Raw genomic sequence first — 27,208 nt, 5'->3', positions numbered from 1 at the left:
AGTAGAGTAACCATGATCCCTTTCACGAGCCTGTGCAACATGCTTTGCAAGGATGCACTTCTGTCTTCAGAGCACCTTGTTCCCTGATAAGTGTGCTCCCGGAGAGCATTGACAGCCCTCCAGCACAGCCGCTCCAGTCCCAGGCCACTCTTTGATCCACACTTCACAACAGCAGTGTTTCATCCACAACAGGCAAGGAGCAGAAAGGAAAGAGAAAAGACTTCAAACAGTGTGTGAAATAAAACATCAGCATCCTCCCTTTTTTCACTGGAGGAGGTCACAGGGTGGTAGCGATGGTGGGGCAGGGCGGGTTATGCTAAAGGTTACACAGTGTCTTGCCAGAGCTCAGAAGTTGCTTTTTGCTGGATGGAGTGGGAGAAAGCCAAGTGGTTAAAAACATAACGATATTCCTTTCTGCTGAAATTCTCACTGCAGACTCCTTCTGTAGGAGGCATTTGTGCTGCCCCTGTCCCATCCTTCCTGGAAATAACCACTTCAGGACAGAGATAAGGCACACATCTAAGCCAGCATTGCCAGCTTTAATATATTCCGTTCTTTAAAGCAGCATATTTTCCCCTTTGTAGCCTTGGGGCTTTGGTGTGCACAACCACAGCTAACAAAGTGCAGAGTACTAGGGGTTTTGCTCACTCTTTTTACTGCATGATTGGATCCAAGGAGATGGGTGGAGTGCGATGAGGTGAGAGGATGCTGGAGTGAAGTGCAGTCCTGTCCCAGCACACCGCTGTGTTTGTTCATGTACTTGTTAGAATGGGGAGGGGCAGAGGAAAAAGCAGATCAAACGTTCTTGCCTGGCTGTTTATAGATTTTCCAAACTTCCTACACAGGAAAACCATTTTTTACACGAAACCCTTCCGAGTTGAAAGGGAAGTTCATCCACACCAAGTTAAGGAAAAGCAGCAGGGGTTTTGGCTTCACCGTCGTTGGAGGGGATGAGCCAGATGAATTTCTCCAAATCAAAAGTTTGGTGCTTGACGGCCCCGCAGCGCTGGATGGCAAAATGGAAACAGGTACCGATGCTTTATATCAAAATCAACACCACCGCTCTGGTTATGTTTTCACAGTTGTTTTTATGTGCAATTCACAAAGGACTGTTGTTCTCATCCCCTTTTTGGGGAGGAGCATTCAGCTTTCCCATCAGCAAGCAGGGAGGTGACAAACATTGAGGGATATGTTAAAAATCTTACAGCAAGGCACTTCATGTGCTGGAATTTCACCTCAGGTGTCAAAATATCCAGCTGGGGCTCTGCCATCTCCTGCTCTCCCCATGCTGACCTGCAGAGAGGAGCCAGCAGTTGTGGGGTCCCACATCAGGCTGCAGGTTACTGCTCCCCGCTGTGGCAACAGCTGCCATAGTTTTGTAGGGCTGCATCGCTGTGGGTTTCGTGTATCTGCCATGCTGCACACCCCCTCTCCTAAGCCACTCTCAGGGAATGGGCAGAGGAGCGGGCTAGTTTTCATTTCCCTGTATGGAGGCACCAAGGGCCAATTTGTTTTGCCAGAGATCGGGCCCAGCATGATGAAATCCTGTTAGGATTCACCTGAAGTCACAACTCCTAACTTGCAGGTGGAGCATCACAACATCGAACATCCCTGTGCTGCATCCTCAGCGTTAAAAAATGAATCATAACTTAATCAATACTTAGATTTCAGACTGAAGTACGTCTGAGACATGACATGTGGCACTGTATTTGAGCAGTTGGTATTTGAGAGCCTTCTGTTAGAGCTCTCGTGCTCCCAGTTTTGTTTCTATCATATGTCAGTGTAGCACAGTGTAGAACAGCTGTATATTTCGGACTTCAAAATAGCTGTTAAATGGGCCGTATACTATCATTTGAATTTATTAACTTTTTGCATAAGCCAATTCCATTTTCACTTTCAAAAATGTTTATGTACATAAACGCTTTATGCAGTGTATCCATTGTGTACAGAGAGTTCTTGTTTGCCCAAGTGTCATACTCCTTCCTTGCAAAGATACTTACATGCTGCTATTTACCTGTGAGTAGTACCTGTGGATGCTGTGGATCAGCTCACAGGCTCTAGTCCTCACCTTCCTGGGGTGCACAAATGTATGTGTTTGGTCTATCTGTCTGTGTCCTCTGCAGGGGACGTCATAGTCAGCGTGAACGATACCTGTGTGCTGGGACACACTCACGCTCAAGTTGTGAAAATCTTCCAGTCCATCCCCATCGGTGCCAGTGTGGACCTCGAACTGTGCCGAGGCTACCCCCTGCCCTTCGATCCCGATGATCCCAACACGAGCCTGGTTACATCCGTGGCAATTTTGGACAAAGAGCCAATCATTGTGAACGGACAGGAAAATTACGACTCCCCAGCGAGCCACAGTAGTAAAACAGGGAAAGTAAATGGCACAAAGGAAGTGAGACCCAGCAGCCCAGCTGAGGTCTCCTCCAACGGACCCCATGGTTACCCCAATGACACGGTCTCTTTGGCATCTTCAATAGCAACGCAACCTGAACTCATAACTGTGCATATAGTGAAAGGGCCTATGGGCTTTGGGTTTACTATAGCAGACAGTCCCGGTGGGGGCGGCCAAAGAGTGAAACAAATTGTGGACAGCCCAAGGTGCCGCGGCCTGAAGGAGGGTGACCTTATAGTCGAAGTCAACAAGAAGAATGTGCAGAGCCTCACTCACAACCAGGTGGTGGATATGCTGATTGAATGTCCTAAGGGAAGCGAAGTCACGTTGCTGGTGCAGCGAGGAGGTAAGTCTTCAAAACTGCTTTAATATATTTCTTGCTGAAATTTTTAAAAAATGCATGTCATGAAAGACCTCTCCTAAGCTTCTCTGTAGAAATGGTTTATGTCTTGAGATCCGGGTACTGCCCCAATTTGGCAGTTGAGGTCACATAGATGGTTAAAATTATTTGTTGTTTGATGCTGCACTGGGGGGAACGTGCATGTAGTTCCCGTGCACGCATGGACTACACATGTCTTCTAGTAATGCACAACAGGGTGGTGTGGTTACACTTTTACTTACATAATAAACCCTGATCTCATGTTTGAAGAAATTATTTTAAGTAAAACTTGGACATTTCTTGAGCTGTTTTGGGAGATGGAAAAGGCTGGTAATACGTTCCGTAATCTGCAGTGTTCAAAATCAGGTATCCAGTGACTCTCCACTGTGGAAAGGTTACACCTGGGATGCAGTTGGGAGTGGAGGAGAGAATTTAAACTTCTCCAAGTTGTAAGCAACTGAAGCTTACTTCTGGCCATGTTTATTTGCTGAGCTTGTTTTTGGTTGCATTGCTGAGAGGCCATCAGCAGGTACAGACAACACCTTACAGGCAGGGTGTCTGCAGCCCACGTGGGAGCGGGGATGGTAGGTACCCTGTCATGGGGTCATTCCATCCACAGGAACTCTTTCCCTGCACATAGTAACGGTGAAGTAATCTGAGGTAGCACACCCCACCTCACATAGCAGCACACTTTTAGTCTATGGTTTAAAATTACTGAAAGAGTTAGTGTCAAGCTCTCAGGGAAAGTCCAGGTCAGCTGTTGAGTGCAAAGTCAACAGCAGAGGGGTCAGCTCTCCCTCTCCCTGCTCTGGCATTGGCAGTGGGGATCTGAGAGGGGCAAAGCCCTGGCCCTGCTGCACTCCCTGTCCCATGCAGCAGTTCTTATGGACAACACACACATTGGTGCTCAGCGCCTTGCAGGGACGAGCACACGGCAGAGACAGAGTTAAGAGGACAACTGGGTGCTGAATGCAGCCCCCAGCCAGCCCTGGAAAGAGTGTTTGATATAAAAGTACTTATCTGATGCTTTTTTTTAAAGTGTTTTGATTGTAGTAAGTTAGCAACAAAAGTCCGTCCATCTTAACGGGGGACAAGTTGCTTCCTGAATTTACAAGTCTGGTTGGTTGTTTTTAAAGACCTGTTTCAAGGAACTGAGGACATTGACTCTGTGGTTTTGTATTTTGATAGTAAATTAAAAAGTAGAGAACAGAATATATTAAGAATTTTCCAATGTTCAAAGTGTGAGTTCCTTAAAGACTTTCAGTACTAGAGAGGTTTAAAAAATGCACTGCATTCTCATGATTAATATATGTATTATGGAGAAAATATGGTTGGAAGAAAAATAGCAGCTATTATTAATCCTCCTGGAGAGCGCACATATATCTAGTAACACCATACATTAATTATTTGAATTGTGGCTGACATTTAATAATCCTCCTTATGCCTTGAAGGCATAATGAAAAGATTTGATGAGGAAGTAAAAGCATAGTTTTAATAAGATAGTAAATAGTTCCCTGGTAATCTTGCTGAATCTCTCTCTTTTTTTTTTTTTTTTTTTTTATTTTAATCAAGATACTAACCACATGTTGAGCATTTGCTATCACCTTCCTAGGTAGATGCCATATCAATCTCCTTGAACTGCCTCCCTCCCTCTTTCAAGGTCCTGACATTTCTGTCTCAGCATAGAACACTTACAGTTCCAAATTTCATGCTCTCGTGGTACAGGACTCAGAAACTGGTGCCCTGGATCCACAGTTAATCATTGAAACATGTTTTTCTTCACATCCAGAAGAAAGCTGGACCAAAAGGCACTCAAGTTGTGGCACAGAAGCCAAGCAGAGTAGGGACAGTAGTAGCCCCAGAACCAAAACCAGGCAGATTTGTTTAAAGTTTGTAAGATGGAGCTGGCTAAAATGCCCTCAGCACTCAGTGCAACTGCGCGTGGGTCTTTTCTCCCGTACCTTTACCTCGTGTTACCCCTGCCAAGTCTTTTATCGGAAGTACCATCCCCAGACAAGGTTGCCACTATTTATTTTGGTCTGATTACAGAAATGTATTTGGCTCCAGTGTTTGATAAGCTCCTTCAGGGCTCCTGAGCCAGTTCTTTAGCTTCACTGTCAGTTGTCCTTTCCTCCTCCTCCCTCTGGTGTCCAGTCAAGAAAATGCTCAGATGCTGTCAGGCATCCTTGCATTAGCCTAACATTTGCATTCAATCAGGCTTTGCATGAAGCATCCCTGCAACACTAAGGCTGGTGTTCAGAGCTGTCGAAAGGATTTGTCAGAAGTGATTACTAATCAGGCAGAAAAATATCAGAAAGAAATGTGTAATATACAGGAAAAGCTCTGCCTGCTCCAAGCTACTGGTGCACTCCCAACAATGAGGTTTAATTGTTAAAATGCAAACCCACAGCGGCTAAGAGCAGCCTGTAAAGTATTTACTGTAAGGTGTATTCAGCTGAAGCACTGGCTTATGGGAGCAGGCGCGTCCTGCCGTTGCCTTTGAGTGAGGAACAGAAGGATGATTTCAGGAAGGATGAAGCTGAAATGCCCCCTCTGTGTGGTTGGCTGCTCACGTGTCATCTGAAAGTCGTTTGTAGGACTCAAGATTGGGGCAGAGGGATAAATACATTAAGAGAGCGACAATGTCAGGTCACTGAGATTTTGCTTTCCAGAGGCCCCGTAGAAAACTTGCCTTATCTGTCTTCTGATTTAATTTTTTATTTTCCCCTGCTTCCTCCCCTCTCTAGGGCTTAATTATATTATTGCTGTTGTTTTCCTATTTCGCCTGTACATAGCGCTGGATAAAAGTCACTGAGCGCATCTCATGGCTTGGATTTCAACACTTGCAGGGTTCAGAAAGGATGAACTCCGAGTGGAGGCAGCGTGCAGGTTGCTAATTGGGCTGTACACGAGAGCAGATTGGAAAAGCTGCTTTTGCTTAACAAAATGAAGGGACAGAGGGGACAAAATTATTGTCTCTGACTATTAGGTAGGAGAGTTAGGAGATGCTTAAACCAGAGTTGGCTGAAGAACAGCTGGGTGTTGGTTCAGCCATGAGTAATTTAAACTGGAAATAAAAGGGAAGTGCCAACCCATTAGAGCCTGTAAGTCAAACTGGAGGAGGCATAAAGGCTTTGCTGTCTGAAGGTGAAGCTCAGCACGTTTGAAGGGGATATGACATGGTGCCTGCAGCAGCAGAAGAGATGCTTGATAACCCAGCAGGAACATTCAAGAGCTGTGTACCTGAGAGTAAACCAGTGCTGCTGGTTACAAAATGCAGAATTAAGCATATGTTTTTGTCCCTGCACTGCACAATGTGATTACCCATTTCAGTTATTTTAAAGAATTATTGTTAATAAGGCCACAAAAGGCCTTTATTTTGAGTATTTGTAGCTGAAATGGTTCTTTTAACCTTGTACCTACCAAGTACATAAAGTACTTTTCTCCAAAAAAAGCAAAGAAAGAAGGTAATAATATTTGCCACTTGAAATCCATTTGTCATTGAAGTCTTGTCTACGCACGGTAATCGACTGAAATAAGCAATTCTCAAATACCTCTCCATTCTGCACAGATTCTATTCAGAATAAAAGCAACATTTTGTCAGAATAATTTCACTGCTTCCCAAGGGACTTTTATTCTGGGAGTTGTGTCTATGCTGGGACAGGTGGGGGGCTGTTTCAGAACAAGTTATTCTGCAAAACTACTGTGCTGTATTTTTTGGAGTCACTAAGATCTAATATTTGTTTCAGTGAGAACATTGGTGTGTCTTATTGATGTATTCTGTGAATTACCTCAGATTAAAGAGCATTATTTTTTTCCTTTTTTTTCCTTTTTGTTTTTCTTAGGTCAGTCTTCAGGTCATCCAAAAATATTGTGATTAGTTTGTGTCCAGTTACAAGAATTAAGCTGAGCAGTTTTCATGCAGGTTTGAATGGACAGTTTCCCTTCAAAGCTTTTGCAGTGCTCACTAGCATCTTTATTCACTAGAAGGTCGAAATAGCATAAACCTTGAGCCTGATCTACGTAATCCCCTTGAAGATGTGTTCCCACTTTGCTTCAGATCAAAGTAAAAGCATGCAGGTGAAATGTCACTCACATGTCATGTGCAAATCAATGGGGTTTCTAATAGCTTTCCCTAGTGCCAAATTCACATTAAACTGGGGAATGGGAATCTGTCTTCTGAAAAATATATGATATATATGCTGGAGTTTCAAAACTAAATATATTGTATGGGAAGAAGAACCAAAGCAACATCTACCTCTCTAATTGCCCATCAGTGAGTGCCTGAGTCTTATCTCCATGTAAAAGCAAAGTCCATAGTAAATTCCCTGTTCATGGTTCAATTGAATGAAACATGTTTGTGGGGAGCAATGAGGTAGGTGGAAGTGGGGAGTGGACTGTGACAACAGTCCTGCTCATTCGGTCATTGACTCAGTGGTTTTAAGAAGGTCCTTGTGATACATACAACTACAACAAAGATTTGCAGCAATGCAACAAAATTACAGAGCTCTAAAGCAATAAACCTATTAAGTCTCCTGAGCTAGATGGACCTTCCCTGGCTGTTCTGATGATGCTCTTGGCATGTGAGCATAATTAACCTCCAGCACTTCCCAGGAAGAGGAGTTAACTCCTGCTTGTGCTGAAAATGCATGCTAAATTCAACTGCCCTGGATTTGAAAGCTCTCTTTGTAGCCTGAAATGGAAAGACATCTTTTTTCCCTCTCTATCTTGCGTCCATGCCGTTGAAACATCACATAGTAATAGAGAGAGACGTGTCTTTTTCTTTACAGTGCTTGCTGCAGCTTCAGGCTCCCACCAGCCAGGGTAGAGTTACAAGATCCTTTAGACGCAGTGGGAAAACTTTACAAACAATATATCTTAACAACTTATAATTGCGAGCACATTATAACAGTATAATTGAAATCAGATTGCTCTTTGAGATCTGGAGTGTCAAAATACAATGCTCAGGCATAAATGAGCAGTGGCATTGAGCATTAAATATGTGAGCTGAGTGAAATCTGTTACCGCTGCAGGTTTCAGAGGACATCTCCTCACTACTCCATCCTTTCTGCCCCACCACAAACACCTATCAGTCTGAATTTTATAAGGAAAAATACTGTCCTTGTACTTGTTTATTGAGATCCTCTCCCGCCATGGAAAGGAAATTTTCCCTTCCTGTCCTTACCAGAAGTGTTGGAAATGGATCATTTAGTGGTAAGAGCCAAGCAAAAAAAAAAAAAAAAAAAAAGCAGTATCTCATGGTGTTGAAATTAGAGCTCCTTTTCAGTTGCTATCCCTAATGATGTAAAACCATGGTAATTAGAGCTGCAATCAGCTATTCAGTGCAGACTTGAACTCTTTTGAACAAGCCACTCACTTCTGTTTGCCCTTTAGGCTTGCAGTGAAGAGCGAGTTGAAAGTCATGCCACTTAAGCATCTAGGTGCCAGAAAATTTCAAACTGTCTTAGCAGCTGCTAAATTAGAGAAAAAGTGAGTCCAAACTGCATTTAGGACAAAAATCACAACCTGGGAATGATCTGACTGTTACCACAGAGCCTGTTTGCCCGTGCCAAAGCTTCTGGAAAGGGAAGAAAAGCTCACCATTTTCAGCAGTGTTTTCAGCTCCTAATACAGAGCATTATACTGAGGTCTTTGTCCCATGTTTGGATCCGTAGGAACCCCCTGAACCCCGTCTCACTGAGCACAGAACTGCCGGTACCAATCATCACATATGCCACCTTTGTGGTTGGTTTTCTTCCTCTACTCCCCAGTCCCCCACATTGTGGCATCTTCTTCCCTCACCCAGAGCAGGAGCAGATCTAATTCCTCTCTGCCATCTGGTGTGCTCAGCTGACCTCTACATTTTTTGAAAATCCCATTTCAAGTCACCTCTTTTTTCCTTTCCTTACCTTCTGTCAACCACCACCAGCTACCAAAGCTCCCGGTACCTTCTACTCAGGTATCTCGCATCAAACCTGTTTGTTGAATATCTCAGCAATTTGTCACTCAGTATAGGTTATTTTGAGCTGTAGAGTGAAAAATACCTGATATTATAAGACAAATAATACCATCCACAAATAACAGGTGAGGGGATATTTTTGATAGCTCATAGGCACCCCTCTCTACTTAGTAAATTATATTTAAAAAATCTGAATCATAGTATGCTTAAAGAAATATATGTCCATGTGCAATGCCAAGATTTGTTTTTCAAGTTCATTACTTTGTATTCCAGGATTATTACTTTGTAATTCCAGAGTTAGGGATTTCCTGATTAAATTGGGAATCTCATTTGACATTTAAAAAAATCTGTGTTCATTTGTTTTCTCTTGTTTATTTTTGTTACTATTTCCTTTAAAGAGATCTGCCTGGGAAGAAGGGAATCAGATTAGTAAAGTTTGTAAGTTGGTCTACAAACTGCATTAGAAGTGAAATTAAATGGTTTTAAAATGTTTTGCAATGTTCCATTTCCTGAAAGTAGACGATCCTAATAAAAATACATTGCTAAAACCTACAACTTACATGCAGGGAAGGGGCAGGTCTGGGGGAACCTTTAGTTGGGAGTAGCTGCACCTTTTTTTTCCAAAACACCCAAGTCACTCCTGTTATTCTCTTCTCTCTGTTAAGTGGAATTATATTCTAACAAGGCCAAAAAAAGCTGATGAGACTTTAAAGCAAGTTTAAAGCAAGTTTGATGTCACATTTACTATTCTCCTACAGCCTTATTCTGATTAGGGACTAGTGTATCAAGGAGCAGATACAAAAATCAGTTGAAGTCAGGAAAAGATGAAATAAAGGAAATGTTACACATTTTGATATTTTTAATAAGAAGCTTGAAGTTCATACCCTTTATTAGAATTGCTTATGTGCATGTATTTCAATCCACTGTGCAAGTTAATTTTCCTCTAAACATCTCCAAAGTGTTAGATACGCATTTTTGGGGCAACGCTGTGTATTGTTATGCAGCACCATACACAGATCACTGGTAATTGGTTTTGTAAAGCAAGCTAGCAAGAACTTGTTTTCTTTTTGTGATAAAAATAAGCCAAACTTAACATTTAAAATCAGGTCGTCTTATAAATAATGTAATATTTTGGGATTACAGTGTTTTTCTCCTTCAAAGTGCTTTACAGGTGTTAATCTTAGTGACATTAGCCATTTGTTTTTGATGATCTGAATTTGCAAGGTTTGAGATAACTCTGTTTACCAAAGACATGAAGGGGGGAATTTTGGTGCTGCTGAAGTCCATGGCAAGGCTCCCATTAGACTCCAGGAGGCAGCAGGATTTCACCAAGGTTTTGGATGCCTTCAAATGCCTGCAGCCACAAAGGGTAATTGTGGGTAGCTTGTTCAGACACCAAGTAGTTTGATGTGTGTTACTAACGCTCATACAAATAGTTCATTTGCAGGAACTAATTAATTAGCATTACCAGGTCGTGCTGGAGTTTCTCAATGCAAGGCATCCAGTTGAAATAAGCAACAAATTCAAATATCAACCTCAAAAAGCCCAAGCACTTAAAAATCCTACGTTAAGCTCCTAAAAATTCCAGATATAGAAATACCTCATCAGAGTTCTTTCTGTCTTTTTATTTCAAGCCTCTAGTATTCATATCCAATTGCCTTTCCTCCTAAACCCTGGGAGGCTAAGAAACTCCAAGCAAAGAACATTGTCATATGAGCACCTGATTCCAAAAACAACAGCTTTGTAATATTACAGTTCTGATAATAAAGGAGAATCAGCATCGCTGGTTTGTGGGCATTTTAATTGCCTGCAGAATTTCCAGCTCTTGCTGGTGTGATACATGCAAAGTGCTGACACTAATCTGTTAGTCATTTGAGGCACAAGTGTTTTCCCCTCAGCTACCCTTCATTAACTCCATTTGCACTGATTCTCTTCTAGAAATGAGTAAGCAAATGAAGAGATGCCTGTGAAATCTGCTTTTTGGGTCAGCAGTAGTTTTACATCAGTTGCCCTGCATTTTTGTGGCAGTGTGGCCTATCTATGCTGTAGCTTGTGTCCCCCAGATATATGTGTCATCTGAGCTCCAGAGTCGCTTGGAAGAGCAAAATAAGATAGAACAGTTGCTGATTCATTACTTGGCATTTTGTTACACATTTTGCATTAATTTAAGGGCTGAGATAATTTCCTAAAGTTTTGAGATATTTCATGAAGCATACTGTAAGGCCAGGAGGAAACCTGTAGTTTAATTATTAAGGAGGTGGACAATTAACGTATTTGGAATAATAAAATAATGTCAGTTCTGCGTAATCTTGCATGCTGACAGCACAACAGTGGTGTGCACGTTATGCGCACGGCTGCCTTTCTGTGGCAGGGAGTCTAGATCTGCTTTAAAATCAGTAAGAAAACCAAAGCATTTGCTGAATGCTGGAAGAAAAAAAATGTTTGAAATCTTCCCATCAGGATGTTTTATTGCATGAACCACCTTATCTTGCAGAAAGCAGTAGGCTCTTAGATGAGAACAAAACAGAAGGTTGCTTAGCAAATGAAAGATGAGAGCTCTGAAATTCTTCCCAAAGGCTTTTTTTCCTCCCTAGCTTGAGGTTTTTAAAGTTGGATTTTTTTTCCCCTTATGTTTTCATTTGGTTTTGGTATTAAATGCTGAAGTGGTATAAGTGGAGCAACTCAAACCCACGCAGTGTTGTTTTATATCAAATGTGATGTGATGTAACACAAGGTGGCACAGCAGAACCTAATACTATGCATTAGATAAGGCAGATTTAGCTGGAGATGTGCCTCCCACATCTTCATCGGGATTTGCACAGCAGGAAATGGAGCAGACATGGAGCTGTGCAGTAAGGAGGGTTTTATTCCACCCAGTACTTCCTCCTACCCTTACATACTGCCTGTGTGGCATTTTGGTGTGCATGTACTTGTAAATAATGAGTTTTTATCAGCCATGTTTCAGGTAGGTGCAATGGCTGCTGCCCTGATTTGGCATTATAGTAACCAATCATAACAGAATTAATGAGCTATTGGAAATCCAAGAAAGGTGTTTATCAGTGTAATTACATACATTTGGAGAGTCATTAAAGCAATAGCAGGTGGGCAAAACTGAGGAAGAAGTATGGCTTTGTAGTAGACTAGTCAATAGTTGTGTTCTGAGACAGATTGTTTTTAAATATATATCCTCATGTCTCTAAGTTTCTCTAGTGTGAATTTAATTTTTTTTCCCCATTCTGCATTGGGATTTTGGTTATTCATTTTCATGTTTATTTTGTCTTTGTCAGATGGACTTATTTTTGTAATGGTCATAGTAATTAGGACTACACCAGCTTTAAGACCTTGTTAAATCTGCGTCTTTTGTGCCAGAAGACCTGCAATGAGTTGGACTTGAGAAGTTGACAGGGCTGGTAGACCAGGCAGGTTTGGTAGAGGAGGCTGAGTGTCAGGGAGATGACACAGCTGGCTCGGTCAGGGCCCTGTAGCTGGGGCAGATTAAGGTAATGTTGGTAGGGATGTTGACAGGGGAGTATCATTTCCCAGAAGGCTGGAATCCATCATTATCCTTAAGTTTCTGAGATACACAGTTACATACTTGGAGGTATATTGAGTTACTGATTTATTTTAATAGAAAACTGTATTTTAAATCTAATAAAGTTACATTTTGTGAAAACATCTGCAAAACCATTGTCCTCTAGTAAAGATTTTCTGCCTTAGCGTGCCATGTGTGCACCCTCCAGGTCTGAATCTGGCTAAGCATTCCATAAATGTTAGGTTATTACTGAGAGATGTTATTTATTAATAGCAACGTCAAACTAATGCCACAGTGGCCCTCTTTGTAGGTGTCCCCTTTGTGCAGGCTGCTTCCAAATATGAAATATGAGAATCTGCCATAAGCCACACAGGTTTGAGCATGTGGATTTACACCTTGTAACAGTGCTGTGGTAAGTCTGAAGACAAACACCCTCACTAAGCAGGATAAATACAGATGTGACAATAGCAAAATAGGGTTTCTCCTCTACCAGCATCCTCCGTGCTGATCTTGGAGTGGCACGTGAGGTGCTGCTGCCCTTCAGTACCCACATGGCCGTGCCACGGGACAGCCAGCTGAGGAGAGGGGGTTTGGGACTGGACATCTCCAACGTTGCAGCATGCCCCAAAAATTGTGAAATGTGCTCTAGAAACAAAGCTTGCAAATCATGGATTTTGTGGGCTTGTGGAAAAGGGTAGGTACCTTCATGCAGATCCACACATGTATGCTTATGTATATGAAAAAATACATATATAATACATGTATACATATCTATGTAAAAAGAACATGGGAGTTTCTAATTACTTTCCAATTCTGGTGTTTACCTTCTCACGTTTGTGAGGTTTCAGAAATTTAATGTCTTTGTATATATTTGTTTAAATATTAACAGAGATTTTCATCTAAGCATATGACTCCAACAGCTCAAGCTTTAGGAAAACCTCTTCATTTAATGAGCTTCAAAATAAAAATATAAGGACTACTGACGTGCTTTCAACCATACATTAGATGGGTAATTGTTCACCCTAATTCTCTAACTCTTCATTATCTTACTGTCTTGGCATTACCATATGTAGCTTACTACATAGTTAAATTTATATTTTTGTAGTAGTTAAGTAGCATTTTATTAGCCTATTTCTTCTTTATCGCTTCTAAAATCAATTCTGGTTTGAGATCCTGAAAATATGACTGAGACTTTGGTTACAAGGAATTATTTAGCATCCTGACCAAAAATGAATAATTGAGGCTAATACAATGTATCATCTTTAGAGCATATAGAACTGAAATTCTTGTTAATAGCAATAATATACTATGCCTCATTATGTTTTTTGCCAGTGCTGGTGGGTTAATAGTGCCTGAGATGGTCTCATGAGAACATCGCTTTCTTAATATTAGCATTGAGCATTAGCATTAGAAATGTGGCATTTTTCACTGTATTTGGTAGTTACCAAACTTGATTTATGGCAGGGCTATATTCCCGCAGTGTAAATTATTCTCTCACTTAAAGCTTGTATTGCATAGCTAATTTTTTTGATAGTGCAGTAACACTCTCGTTATGCAAATCACAATGATGAGCAGAAAAGTTGGGCAGGGACAAGGTAGGGGTTTTCTTCTTGATGGTGCTCCTCATAGGAGCACCTGTATAGGCTTGTCTTTCTTGCTGCAGATTATTCTGGGATGTTTTCTTGTTCTTTCTCCAGTCTGGAAAAGATCAAGTTCTATCTATTTTTTTAGGTAATATTTGTCCTTTATTAGAAATTCTTTGGCAATGGATTATACAGAATCAAGGGGATCACTTTGTCACCACCAACCTCCCGTCCCCTGCCCCATCACGCCGCTGAGGCACTAATGGCCATTAGTATTAATTATTTAAAGTTCCTTGTTTTGCAGACAGAAAGCAGCGATCAATGTGCAGTGCCAGGTATATGGCTGTGTACCCCTTGACTCCAGTACTTTACCCCTCATCTTTGGAAGTGTCTGTTTTCTTTCATACAGCCTTTGGGTTTTATTCAGCACAGTGTAAGCAGTGCTATTTAGAAAGCTTGGTTGTTTTTTTTTCCAGGCAGGAACATTTTCTCTGTAAATGTTAAGCTTGTGACGCAGTCTGAAATGTTTCTTTTCTTGTGTTTTTATTCATCTCCCGCTAATTTTCAGCTGTTGTGTATTCTGGGCTGCAGATGACATAATGGCAAAACCAAATGGCTGACCTTTTCACTAGGGTTCACCTGTGGCTTTTTTATGTTGTTGGATATGGACAGTTCACAAGGTGTCTAGATTGGAGGTGTTAAGCCATCATGAGAAGTGAAGATCTAGACACACGTCTTCTTTTTCTTCATCTGCAAAAACACCCAAAAACTGAAAAATGTTGAGCAGTAGCCACAGACACTGTAAGCAATCCATAAGATGATAGTCTGGCTTCTAGACTGTCTCTTAGCAATTTCAAGCACCTTTGTCCTATGGGTGGATTGTGAAAACTGGTACTGAATTGTTTCAACTTCAGTTGAAAGCTCACTGAATTTTTTTTTTTTTTGGTGTGTGTGTGGTGGAGGGAGAAGTGTTCACACCAACTGGCCTTCACGTAACCAAGCTGTTCGGATGGGTTGACTGGATGATTGCTGTGGTGCCTAGAGCTAGGTCTTCCTTAAGATTCAAGTTTTGATGATTTTGACCCACTCACTCTCTAAAACATGGGGCTGTGGAACAGGGCATGATGTGTCTGGTGTCTATCTAGGTAATTTTTGAGCATTTGTGGCCTTTAGCTCTCACCAGAATCAGTCCCAGGCTGTGGTATGGATTTGTAGTCAGACATCACATTCTGTATATGCTCAGTAAAACAATTTGCCATGTGTGGTGGTCTTCCCATGTTACTTCGGTTGCATAAAGGCAAAAGATTTGAGAAAATGTTCCTGTAAAAATTGAGGACCACTGCATGTTAGAAACAGCAACACTTGGGGTCACAGTTTTGTCCCATGGGTTCTTCCATGAACTCATCATAGGTAGGATTAGAGAATTTACAGTTTCCCAGCTCCAAATGTTTTACCACACACGATGGCAAGATTAACACATACCAAATAATATGGAATAAGCTGGGTTGTGGCCTTATTTCATGGACCGCATCAGTTACAACATAATACAGTGTCATGCAACAGAAATACTGCTCCTGATGGATAATGGCGTTAAGAGTGCTGAAGTCATGGTACAAAACTTGCTTAATGATTTGCATTTTTTCCCCTATGTTACAAAATGTAGTTGAGCAGATGGATGCAGCCAGCTGTACATAGAGCTTTAGGGAGTACTGGGGAGAAAAGAGAGAGGTTTTTGTTAAGATAAATGTAATAATCTCTGTGATAATTAGTTTAATTTAGATCCCTGCATCTGACTCATTTTTGACTAACCTTGTATGAAGCCTTTCTTGCCTTGCTGACGAGTCTGTGAATTTAGTTCGATTACAATCCCTTTTTGTGCTTGTGGATTGCTCACTGATATTTTTCATTAAGCAGTTGCTTTATTACATTGTTATTTAGAGGGGAGTAATTTCTGTTTTCTAATTAATTTAATTCCAGGCACATTTAGTAAGTAGCTACAATGAGCCTATTCAAGGGGTTTTAGGTCATATTGACATTGTTTACCAGATGTGCTCGTTTGTTTTAAAACACTGTTAACTGTGATGACAACAGCCCCATTTGGTTGCTTGACTCTTCCACCTTCTCTAACCTGCAACTCCAAAAACCCTCCAAATTAGAAGTTACATTTCAAGTGCTAGTGAGAGATGTCCATAGGCATTGAATCACAGAGGAATTATACTGCAAACAGTGTTGATATAAACTATTACTATTCCATTATCAGATTTGAGGGCAGAGCAGTGGAGAGGCCTTTTGGTTTCTCTTAGCCAGGAATGTGAATGCTATTACTCTGACCACTAAAAAATTGGACCGTGCCAAAGAGATGCAGACTGGGTGTTAAGTCCATGCTTGGCTCATTTACCTCTGAAAAACTTGCAGTGAGGCTTCAAGAGAGAATGGGGCAGCCAGAAAGATGAGCAAGCCAAGCAAGGCATGGCATGAGCAGTGGCCTGGGCAGTGACGGGACACCTTAATATAATCAAAAGGTGAATGTTGTAATTCACAGTCTTGGGCAATTTTTTTTTTTGGGGGGGGAAGGTTTCTTGCTAGTGGTGCTCCCAGGATTTGGGGGTTTTTCAAGAGCTTTGTGTTCGTCGCTGTTAGATACTGTATCCATTCCATCATCTGAGCATGAAAACTACATTTTAAACCTATCACTTGCTCATTTGGCCGGCTACAACAAGAACTGGAGTTTTAAAATGAGACCATAATTAGGTGAATAACACTTTTACAGGAAAATATACAGTCAGGTTATTCCCCTGACTATAAGCTTGTGCCATGAAAAACTACCAACATTTGTTAATGTGTTTTGCAGTCACTTGTTTTGGTAAAAAGTCAATTACTGCTTGTTCTGCAGCAAAGTCTGGCACAGAGCAGTGACACAGTGAGATTCACTGGCCTCTGAAAGACCCGCCAAACAATGGCCTTGATGTGTTTTCCATTATTTTTCAACCATTTTCCATCTTTTTTGGATTGGAACAGACAAAACTAATGACAAACTTTGAAGGAAAGGTTTGTTCAGTAGTTCATACTTAGTAAATTTTAACATTTAACACTTGTGATGTAATAAACGGAATTCTGGTACAGTTGGAACCAACAGCCCAGCTGCATCTCAGCTTTATTTTTTTGCAGGGAACGTATAAATTGCTGTAATGCCTTTTCTGGCTCACGTTGGTCTGTTAAGGGTGCGTGCGTGCATGGGGATCTGTTCTACCTATTGATTTAATAGGAAGGAGCATCTCTTGGAAAGAGAGAGTAAACGTGTGTGCATGCATGTGGAAGGGGAGAGAGAGAGGGAGAATCTCTATCTGTGTATTTATCTCTGTGATAAATGATGCCTGTTAAAAATGTGACTTGCCATGAATGTTATTAGTGCTTTCCTCTTTAAGTGTATTATACAAACGCAGTCACCGTCAGCAGAAATGAAGCTGGAGTCTTGATTGTTTAGTTCAAACAGTTTTGATGTTTCATTGTCCCTCGATCAATCAGTGCCTGAAGGGTTATCAGCTATTGGCTGTGAATGCATCAGAGTGACGTGCAGAGCACAGATATTCCTCAAAAGCTGAAAATATTTCATTTTAAGTACGCATTACAGTTTGCATCCCAGACTGTGAGCAGGCAGCAAAGTGAGCTCTGTTTATCATTTTTAATTGTGGATCTTCCCTATTCAGAACTAACGTCTCCCAAATTACCTTAAAATGAGCTTCTTCCGAGACAGATTTGTAATTCACTTGTATCACTTATTTTATTCTCTGTGTAAAAGTTAGACGAGGGCATGGGTTTTAGCACAAACAAAATGCATAAAGTAGAAAACATAATGTGGCATAAATGCCACATAAATCACATCCTAAAGATAAAAGCAGATTTCAACCATCTGAATTACTGAGCACTTAATGTGGAGTGGAGTGTAATCTCCTGGTCTTCTGGAGTGTCACACAGAGCAAAATATGGGGAGTTCCCTCTCCTCCAACAGTGGAGGAAAAGGAAGGTGATTTGCAAAATGCCCAGGAAAGAGTTTGTCCTGCGTTGTAGGTAAATCCCCCAGCCAAGTGTCTCCTTTACTGCTGGGAATTGAGCCTATATGCAGAAGCAGTCAACAGAAATCCCGCTTGAGTTCTCTTGCTCAACACAGAGCGAGTAAGGGGCTGCTCCAAAATGCAAAATTGTCCTTGAAAAAACCTTCTTTGATGCCCTCCCAGTTGTTTCTTCCTTTGCATCAACTGCAACCTGTGTAAGTCCCCACTTCTCCAGGCTCCCTAGCATCCCTGCCAAGAGTCAGGACATTTGCAGTCCCGTTTTCAAGCCTCAGCTCTCTGAAATTGTAACTAACAGATGAAATCTCTGGCTTCAAAGATACACGCTTTGGATAGACAGGGAGAAAAACTCATGTTTCCTCAGTAGCACTCACATTTTTAGGGATAAAGCTTATTCCTCCGCATGCTTTTGTTTTCCTTTGCCCAGCCCATGCCTCCTGGCTCAAGCCAATGCACATTTTCCTTTCAAAAATCAATTTCTAGAGAAATACTTTTTAAAAAATCAACCTGTTTCCCCTGCGCCGCTGCGATTGGTCCGATAAAATCGCCGAGCCGATCGCGTCAAAAGGAAATAGCCTCAGCTTAATTGTAAGCTAAGTCTCCCGTAATCCAGGGGAGCATTTGAGATTCTGCCCAAGCGCTGGGTTTCGGCGGCCACTGAGGGCTGTGGGTTTCTCTCCCAGCCTCCCGGCTGCTGCAGCACAAGTCAGCATAGCTAATGCAGATAGAGCTCTCCCCCCGCTCCCTCTTCCCCGCTCCCGTCTCTCGCTCACTCTCCCTCTCCCTGCGCTTTGATTCGATATGAACAGACTGGTAACTCCGATGCAAGAGGGAAAGCTGACATAACTCTGCAGATGGCTACGTTCGGATGATACACCTAGGGATTTTTCTTTAAGGGAAGGTAACGCTTAGATGCTAATGTTTATTTTTCCCTTGTTGCCATTTTTCAGGACTGCCGGTCCCAAAGAAGAGCCCAAAGTCGGTAAGCACTTTTCAGCTACTATTCTTGTCTGTTTGTCTGCTTTGATAGAGAAAGGCATGAGTTCTGTTTGTTTTCTTTGTGGGTCTCGATTGTTTTAAGTTGTCTTTCTGTTGCAACCATGATTACCTTGCACGGCTCCTGCTGCATGGGGAGATGAAAGAGGAATGCAGTACGGAAGGGGGACTTGTTTGCAAATAAAGCCTCAGGTTTACAGATCCTCTTCCCTGACAGATGAGCTTCTCTGTCATTTAACTTACACACACACAAAAAAAAAAGCTATTGTTTCCTTTTGGAAAGATGGGAGGCTCCACCTTCTTGCCAGATAGCAATTCCTGTCGGGTGCTCATAGGCATCAACCTTTTCCATTAACTCCCTGAGTTTTCTTGAGTAGCCTCGGCTGAATTATTAACAGAATGGGAAAGCATGCACCTTGTTGAGAGAGACAAAGCATGAACGGAGCATGATTCAGTTCCCAGGGAATACAGTTAGCTGAGTGCTGCTCTGGAGGCATTTTCGTACTGGGCAAGATTGTGCTGCAGGTGTAAGATTCCTTATTTTAAAAAAAAAACAAACACAACAGAACAGTATTTTCTTGTTCCTTCTGATCCTGTTTCCATGTAAAGCTGTTACCTGAATGACACGTTAGCTAATAGCGTGGAAGCTGTGATCTAAAGTATCATTAAAGCTCCATGCATGATATTGTGGAAGAAATTAATGTGCTATTTGTATGCAACAAAAAGAAATGTTTTATTTTTAGAGGGAATGGAATACTTCAAGCCTGAAAGTTTCAGTTATCTGTGGAGAGGGAGGGGGAAAAAGAGAATTCTCTCCCAGTAGCTTTGGGGAAGCAGAGCGAGTGAGGTCTTTGCTGTGTTATAAGATGGTGCGAAACTTCACTGACAGTCCCTGATGGGTGCCAAAAACTGCAGCCAGGCTCAGGGCACCTCGCTGCAAACCTGGGCAAGAGGTTTATGAAGGGGCTGAGCAGAAGGCTTCCGCTTTTAATACGAGCTCTCTGTTCATCCTAAAAGAAAGCCCTGAAATAATTAATGTGATTCTGATGGCTTAGGGCAGCGCTGATTAAAGTCATGTGAGCCCAGGCCTCTACCATTGTCAGCTCGCATTAATGTTGAGAGGCAGAAGTGCGGGGTGTGCTCCCTCGCAAATCACAGGCACGTCAGGCCCTGCGCACTCGCTTCTGTCATACACAGAGATTATTTCAGCCTTCGGTAAAACAGAGGCAAGTGTGTAAAACACATACGTGTCTGGCACGTTTCTTTTATCTGCCTGCACTTTTTACCCCGTTCGGAGCAGGAGTGGCTGCGCTCGATCGGGACTCCAACTTCTATCATTAAACCAGTCCCGATCAATGAGACTCAGTCTTTTCAAAGCGTGGAGGCTCCTGCTTTGCCACGCGCACATTTGGCATCAGGTGAAGTGGGATCTTGCCGTGTCAGACACCTCTCTGGTCGGCAGCGATGCACCGTGAAAAGCTGAGCAGCATCTAAATCCATGTCGGGATAATCCTGCCTTGATGAACAAAGACACTGCTTGCAAACAGGTGTAGCTCTGCAACTGCAGATTTGTCCCTACTGTTTGCTTTGAGGAGCTGGTCAGCCTTGGGAAAGCACTCCCATTCCCTTGCATGCCTCTCCCAAACCCCTCTCCACCTTGCTCTAGGGTCAATCCTGTAATGTTTACTATGACCCTAGGCAGTGCCGTTGCCTCTAAAGCACAGAATTCACAAAAAGCAGAGCCCTCTATTCCCCCTGCCTGCACACCGGATCATTTGCATCGGCAATTAGCAGCGATGTTTTACACTGCCGCATTGTGCGGCAGCTTTAATGACCAACCGCTCCTCGGAGGGGCAGAGCAGAGCGCGTCAGAGTCGGTACAGCCGATCCTTCATTCCCAGGCATCGGTGACGTGCAGGGGTTGAGCACGGGAACCTGGAGCAAAGCACCTTGGGGCACCCATGTGCAGAGGAGGAAACTATCCTCAGGATTGTCTGGGAAGGATGCACACCAACACCAGAGCTCATGGGGCCAAGACGATGGTCAAAAGCATAAAGGCAGTGGTATTGCTAAACACCTTCCTTTCTCAGTTTAGTTAAGGGCTGCTGCTCGGCTGTGGGGTGAGGGGAGCCTGGCCCTCTCGGCCATGAAGATTCCCACTTGCTCTTGTCCTAGCAGGGGAGAGCCAGGCCTGCCATGCTGGCACCCTCCCCAGCTGGGATGCCGGCTGGCTGCACCCTGCCCCAGCATTTCCCAGGGATGATTTGCTGCGCTTGCAGCAATGGGGTGAACGTGGGTGCTGCCAGCTGAGCTGTGCGCCCGCGGGTTGTCCCCAGCGCCCTGCGGCTGGCTATGGGGCTTGGGCTGAACCTGCTGCCCATTGCCCCCACTCCCTTTGCCCAACGCGGGGGGACCATTTTCCAGTATTCCTTGATTAACAAATCAGCTGCAGTTAGAGGACAGCATACATCCAGGCTGGGGGCAGTTGGCCCGATCTTAGCTTGTGCCGCTTCTGCGGCATCGGGGAAGACACGAGCTCAGGTGTCTATCCTCTTCTGCTTTGCTCAGTGCAGTGATGAGCCCTCTCTTTTTACCTCGTATACTTTCCCAAAGTCCAGACACACTCCCAACTTGCTGCCAATGGCTGTCTCTTTCTCAAACAAGCCCTATTTTTAGTTATCAGCCCCAATCCCATATTCCCGAAAGGCCAACTTCAGGCAGTTGGATACCTCCCGGCTGGGAGGGGGTGTTTTAGTCCCTTGGAGAGGTTTGTTAGTGCTGGGGCTGTGACACAGGCTGGGAATATTTTTCTGCCTTGAGCTCAGTTCTCCTGGGCTGTATTTTTCAGCCTGTGTGTATCTTCTGATAAGCTTTGCTCTTTTTCTCTCTTTTTAAGGAGAGTTTTTCAACCTTGGTGAGAGAGCCAAATTAGTAAAAAAAAGTTTACAGCTGTACACAGGACTGGGCACTTCCATGTTCTTTCTTCCCCCTTCCCCGTCACCAAGGACATGCTCACAGCAGCTCTCTGCGCTGTTTTTTTCAGTTTCCCATTGATTCTTTTTTAGATGAAAATGGGTAATATTTTTGTATTGACCGTCTGGGGATATACATTTTCAGTGTGCAAGTTCCCTAGTGTAGCAATTTCTCCTGCAATCATCCTGGTATAACATGGATGAAAACAAACTTCTTTTTTTTTTTCTTTTTTTTTTCCTTGTTGCTTGCATCAAAATACTCCACAAGGGGGCAAAGATTCCGATTTCCAGCTGTTGCTGCCAGAACCAGCTTCTCCAAAATGCTCCAGAGCACAAAATCTGCAGCTAAATCATCAGAAGATGGGATAACTGCAGGGGGAAGAAAGTGCTAAGCTCTTCCAAAAATCTAATTATTTTCTTTTGGGTGTAAATAAATCCATTGTCAGCATAGCTGAATTGTGGCCAAAAACGCAATTCCTATGCACAGCCTGTCCCTGACAAAAGACTTGCCACGTATATTGGGTGGATAGGCAGCACTTGGGGCTCTGCCGACGTCCTGTTTTTGTCAGGAGAAGTAGGTTCCACAGTGTGAGTGTTTGTACAACACATCCCTCTTCATTCAAAGACCAATTTTTCTCCCCACCTTGAAATGCAGTGGGAGGAAACCACAGCAACTCTTCCCTCTTGGCAGTTTTATGCCTGGAGAATCCCGTGCCAAAAAGCTTTGGTGTCCGTTGGTGCCGCAGGATATGCTTGCTGCCACCGTCGCCTCTTCTGCTGAGGGTTTCTCTCTGCCTGACACAGACATACACAACTGCTGCAAATAATTAGCGTCCCATCTCTGCCTGCAGCCACCTCTCAGCCATGTCATGGGCCTCCCTTGTTTTAGCAGTCACTGTACAAAGTAACATCTAATTACTCTTTCATTTAGCACGAATGACAAACTGGTCTCTGCTATGTGGGTATCGGTAGCATTTTCCAGGCATTTGGAGACTTTTGTAAGCAGTTTGCCTCCTGTCTCCTTTTGAAACACAACAGCTTCAAGCTTCCTGGCTCACATTGCTTTTGCTGTTTTCTTCCCTCCCCATAATCAGAGGACAATATAGTGCTCAGTGTGGGCTCACTCAACCTCTCTGCTGAGGGAGAAGTTGCCTTTCAGGTTGGCAAATGCAGTGCCTGTGGCTGAAAATGGGATTGCACAGTGTGGGGAAGAAATCTTGGAAGGCTGATATATGCCCAAACCCTGACCGCTGCTGCCCCTTCTTCTGAAGTAATTGCCCCCATGGCTGCACTCAGAAGTCCGAGCCACGCTGCTGTTCCTGTAACCTCAGCCAGTGGGGAAAGGGCAGCTAGGAGATACCTTCTTCCCAATACTACATTTTCTTCATCTATATTTTGAAAGATGAACACTGTGAAGTTTCAGCAAGGGTGTAGGGAAGCTGGCACAGGCCATATATCTCAGACCTGGGGCTTGTGTAGGGCACAAGAAGCTCCAGCTTTCCACATACTTATTTTGTCATGGCTGTAATACAGTACCAAGATGATTGTTTTTCCCATCACCTGTTTGCCTAAATGGACTCAAGGTAGTCATTGTAGTCTTGATTTCTAGCCACTTTTGGTCAAGAGTCTTTCTAGCAAGCTCTTTGTGCTTATCAGCAGCTTTGGAGACCATAGACTCTGGAGGGTCAGGGGTGCTCTTGCTGACTTGGGTAGTTCAGTGCCCCATGCTCTTGTAGTTACTGTCAGAAGTCAACACGATTCAGCTTATCTGCTTTACTTTGTGCTGAAAAACATGATCAGCATCTCAGGGTGAGGTCTGAACCACCCACTCTGCAGCAGTTTGTCACCAAACAACCCTGTGCTCATCTGGCCCTGGTTTAGCTGCTTTCCTGCCTGTGTGTGAGCTGAGTGAGCTGGAGAGTCAGATCCAGACCCAGGAGGATCAGCCCTAAAGCTAGGAATGAGGCAGGTGACAGAGAAACCAGCCTTTGATTGTCATACAATCAGCTCATCTCTCTTGGGAAAGCTCCACCTTTGTACTGAGACACAAACTTCTTCGCCTGGACATTCCCCATCGCAGGAGCGCTGCAGAGAGCAGGGCGGTCAGACCCCTGCAAGTCCTGCTGCTGCTGAAGCTGCTACAGCACCTGGAAAGAAGTTTGGCCCCAAACCCTTTTGGCCTCATCTGGTGATGTGAAAGTTGATTAATATTGTCTTGAATTAATTACATATATTCATTATTTCCATAGTTGTGTTCCCCTTTGTTCCCCTCTTCAACTCCTACATAGCAATGTTTCAGACTTTTGGAAGGAGTTATTGTTTGGAAAAACAACTGTCCCTCTGCTGAATTTTTCACCTATTTATTGCAAAATATCTGTGTATTTGCAATTTCAACTATAGTTTAGTTAGAGGTGGTTTTGCTTGAGTTGTGCTGACACTTCCATTTGCAACCCAAATACCAAATAGAATTCATAATTTGTTCAGTATTTAGACCTTTCACATCATAAAGTGAGAGCACTTTTTAAAGTTCAAGCTTTGTTTCTTTTTAAATCAGAAAGTTTTCAGAGAGTTCTTAACATTTCCCCAAGGGCTGAATAAAGCTTCACATTTTAGTCCCTGTACTCCAACTTCTGTAAACCAGCTATTTCCAGTGAGTTTGTCCTGAAGTTTCACAGGATGCTTGTAGTTATTTTAGTAGTTTGGCCAAACAAACAAAACAATCCAGATGGCTGGACTAAGAGTTGTAAAGTGGTTTTTTTTGTTGGTTTTTTTTTTTTATTTATTTTTAAGTTACAAAGGAATGATTATCCATAGCATAGATGTTTTAAAACTGCTTCATTTAAAAACTGAAGAGTTGTATGTGAATTAGCTTCTTTTACCACTTAAAAAGCTAGAAATGCTTGAAATTGGTTCAGATATTTGTATCTGAAAGTCTGCAGATGAGTAATCACAGCAGGTATGCTTTGTTCAAAATTGCTTTAAAGGACAAAGGCAATTTCACATTCTAGTCGATCGAGATATTTTAAAAAATGCTGCTAGTGGATCAACAACTTGAATTTAAGACTGCGAGGTCAAAGTCATTTTGGCTGTTGGAGCTGTTTTTTTAACTCAGTGTAAACCTAAAAATATGTGGAACTTAAAAAAAAAAAAAAAAATCCCCAAACCCAAAAAAGATTAATGTTAAGACTCAAAAAGAGGGCACTTTTGTATGGTGACTTTCTCCTCTAATTAATTCAGCCCTGCTATGATGGAGCATTGGCTGCCTGGAGTTTTGCATTCAGAGTAAAGGAGGGGGTCCTCAGCCCTGTGTGCACTTCAGCCCCCCGTGCTGATCTGCTCTGTCTTTGCTGCTGGCTTTGCTCCCAGCCCCTGCTCAGTTTTCTATGGAGAAGTCCCTGAAAGCAGAGACTCCCGTTGCAATGTTTTTGGGTACCCCCCCCTGCCATCAGGAAGCTTTAAATTTTTGTCTTGAGGTTTCTTGGCACGACTGGCTGACCCCTTTTATCCAGGAGATTGTGGATGTTGTAAAAACAACCTGTCGGATGCTATTTTTCTGGCCATCTGCATCACAGCGGCCCCAGGAATGTGCTAGTTCCCAGGGCAGGTGGGAGACTGGACTCAACCTTGATGCCAACCCAAGGTCATCTCAAAAGAGCATTAAAAAGCATTTGCTGTACAGTTTGGGGAGCTCTTACTGAAGGATGATTTTGCTGTATATTGAGTAGTAAAAATCCTGGCAATGCAAAGGTGACATGCTTCATTTGAGCACACCATTGTGAATTTGAGTTAAGAATTATGTACCCTGCTTAGCTAAATATTGAGCAGACAGAGCTCTTGATAGACTGCTTTTGACTAAGTCTTGAATTTAGGCGGACATATTTTTCCTGTTTTAATATGCTCAGTTAAAACAAGGAAATCAAACTGCAAATAGATGTTTTCACATTTGTGAAGGTCTGCTGTAATCCTGTGGATGCCCTGGGAAGCAGAGACGTAAAAGTGGTACTCTGTTGTCCACCCACTTGTGATGTGGGGATTGCAAGAGCTGCAGAGGAAGAGTGATCTTTCATAGTAAGGGCTGTGCTTGCATCTGTTTCAGAGGATTGTTTAAGTTTTCACAGTGAAATTTGGTAGTTTTTCCTTTTTCTTGTAGGCTCAACTTAGACCCTAATGCTATCTGACTAGAAGGTCGTTGAGTTTTTCTGCTTTAATGTAGGAAAAAATAAGTGCACTGAAACTAGTAACCTGTGATGAGATTTAGATTTGTTTTATGTGTGAGATGGAGAACTGCATATTTTTTTATGATAAATGACTTTGTTTTGCATATCTCTTTCTGTCAGTCTGCCTATCAAGATCTGTCATTGGGGAATTTAACTGTCCCCAGCATTAACTGGTGGCAGCAAAACCATGATTTATATATTTACTTATGTGCATGCAGAAACCCTGATCAAAGAAGGGAGAAAAATTGATGGAAAACACCCACTCAGAGACCAATAACCGTCTGTTCTCTCTCTTTCCACTCGCTTTCTTCCTTACAGCAACCACTTGAAAGGAAAGACAGCCAAAACAGTTCTCAGCATAGCGTCTCCAGCCACCGCAGCGGGCACACCGCTTCCCCCGTTCACAGCACGCAGGTGCTGCCGGACTACACCGCCGCAGAGGCGCCGGCTGCGGATCAACCGGACAGTTCTGGGCAGAAAAAGCCAGATCCATTCAAAATCTGGGCCCAGTCCAGGAGCATGTATGAAAGCCGACGTGAGTATGAAGCAGGTGTGGTTGCTAAGGCTACGGCTCTGGCAGCTGCTCTCTGTATATTTTCTTTGCGAAGAACTGAATCTTTTAGATTTATGTTGAAAATATAAGGCTTCTGTTTGTTAATTTGGTATCTGTCAATGATATCTACTTGATAGAGGTGCAGTTTCCTCTCTGATGAGGAATGAATTTAGATCATCTCTAGGAAAGGGCACTTAGACCAAAGCTTAATACGCAAAATCCCTTTAAAATTAAAGACAACCATCTTTTCCCCTGTTTTTTCATTTTGCTTTTAAATTAGGCTGAAGGAGATTTTCCAAGTTGTTATCCAGATCCTAAACTCTTTTTTGAGGTTAAGACTCATTGTCTGATATGCATAGGAATTTCAGTAAGGAGAAGTGTTTAGTTTGCTGAAATTCATATCAGATGTTTTCTAGTCTCACCCTGGGGAGGAAAAAATCCAGCTGAGCCATTTTACTTTGACCAGAGTGGACACTTTAACAATACAGATATCAAATGCATATTGTAAGTGGCTTTTATGGCAATTAATAATCTGCACACTTGGCTAAT

At 42.7% G+C, this 27,208-nt stretch overlaps 1 protein-coding gene across 27 annotated transcripts in view; it reads left to right on the top strand.

The window, feature by feature from the left end:
- Window positions 1-27,208, top strand: part of MAGI1 (membrane associated guanylate kinase, WW and PDZ domain containing 1) — a 355,964-nt gene that overhangs the window by 298,011 nt on the left and 30,745 nt on the right. For 26 of the 27 annotated variants that reach the window (XM_074879067.1, XM_074879066.1, XM_074879065.1 and 23 more), the window contains 4 exons: window positions 846-1,028; window positions 2,124-2,744; window positions 18,872-18,903; window positions 26,425-26,641. In XM_074879067.1, coding sequence (XP_074735168.1) covers window positions 846-1,028; window positions 2,124-2,744; window positions 18,872-18,903; window positions 26,425-26,641 — 1,053 coding nt within the window. The remainder of the gene's footprint in view (window positions 1-845; window positions 1,029-2,123; window positions 2,745-18,871; window positions 18,904-26,424; window positions 26,642-27,208) is intronic. The other variant, XM_074879068.1, reaches the window with a different exon arrangement.

This window comes from Strix uralensis, chromosome 10 (assembly GCF_047716275.1).
Source record: "Strix uralensis isolate ZFMK-TIS-50842 chromosome 10, bStrUra1, whole genome shotgun sequence".
NCBI classification, from domain to species: Eukaryota; Metazoa; Chordata; class Aves; order Strigiformes; family Strigidae; genus Strix; species Strix uralensis.
Note: the sequence above shows the minus strand (reverse complement) of the source record. Positions and strands in the feature narration are given on the sequence as shown.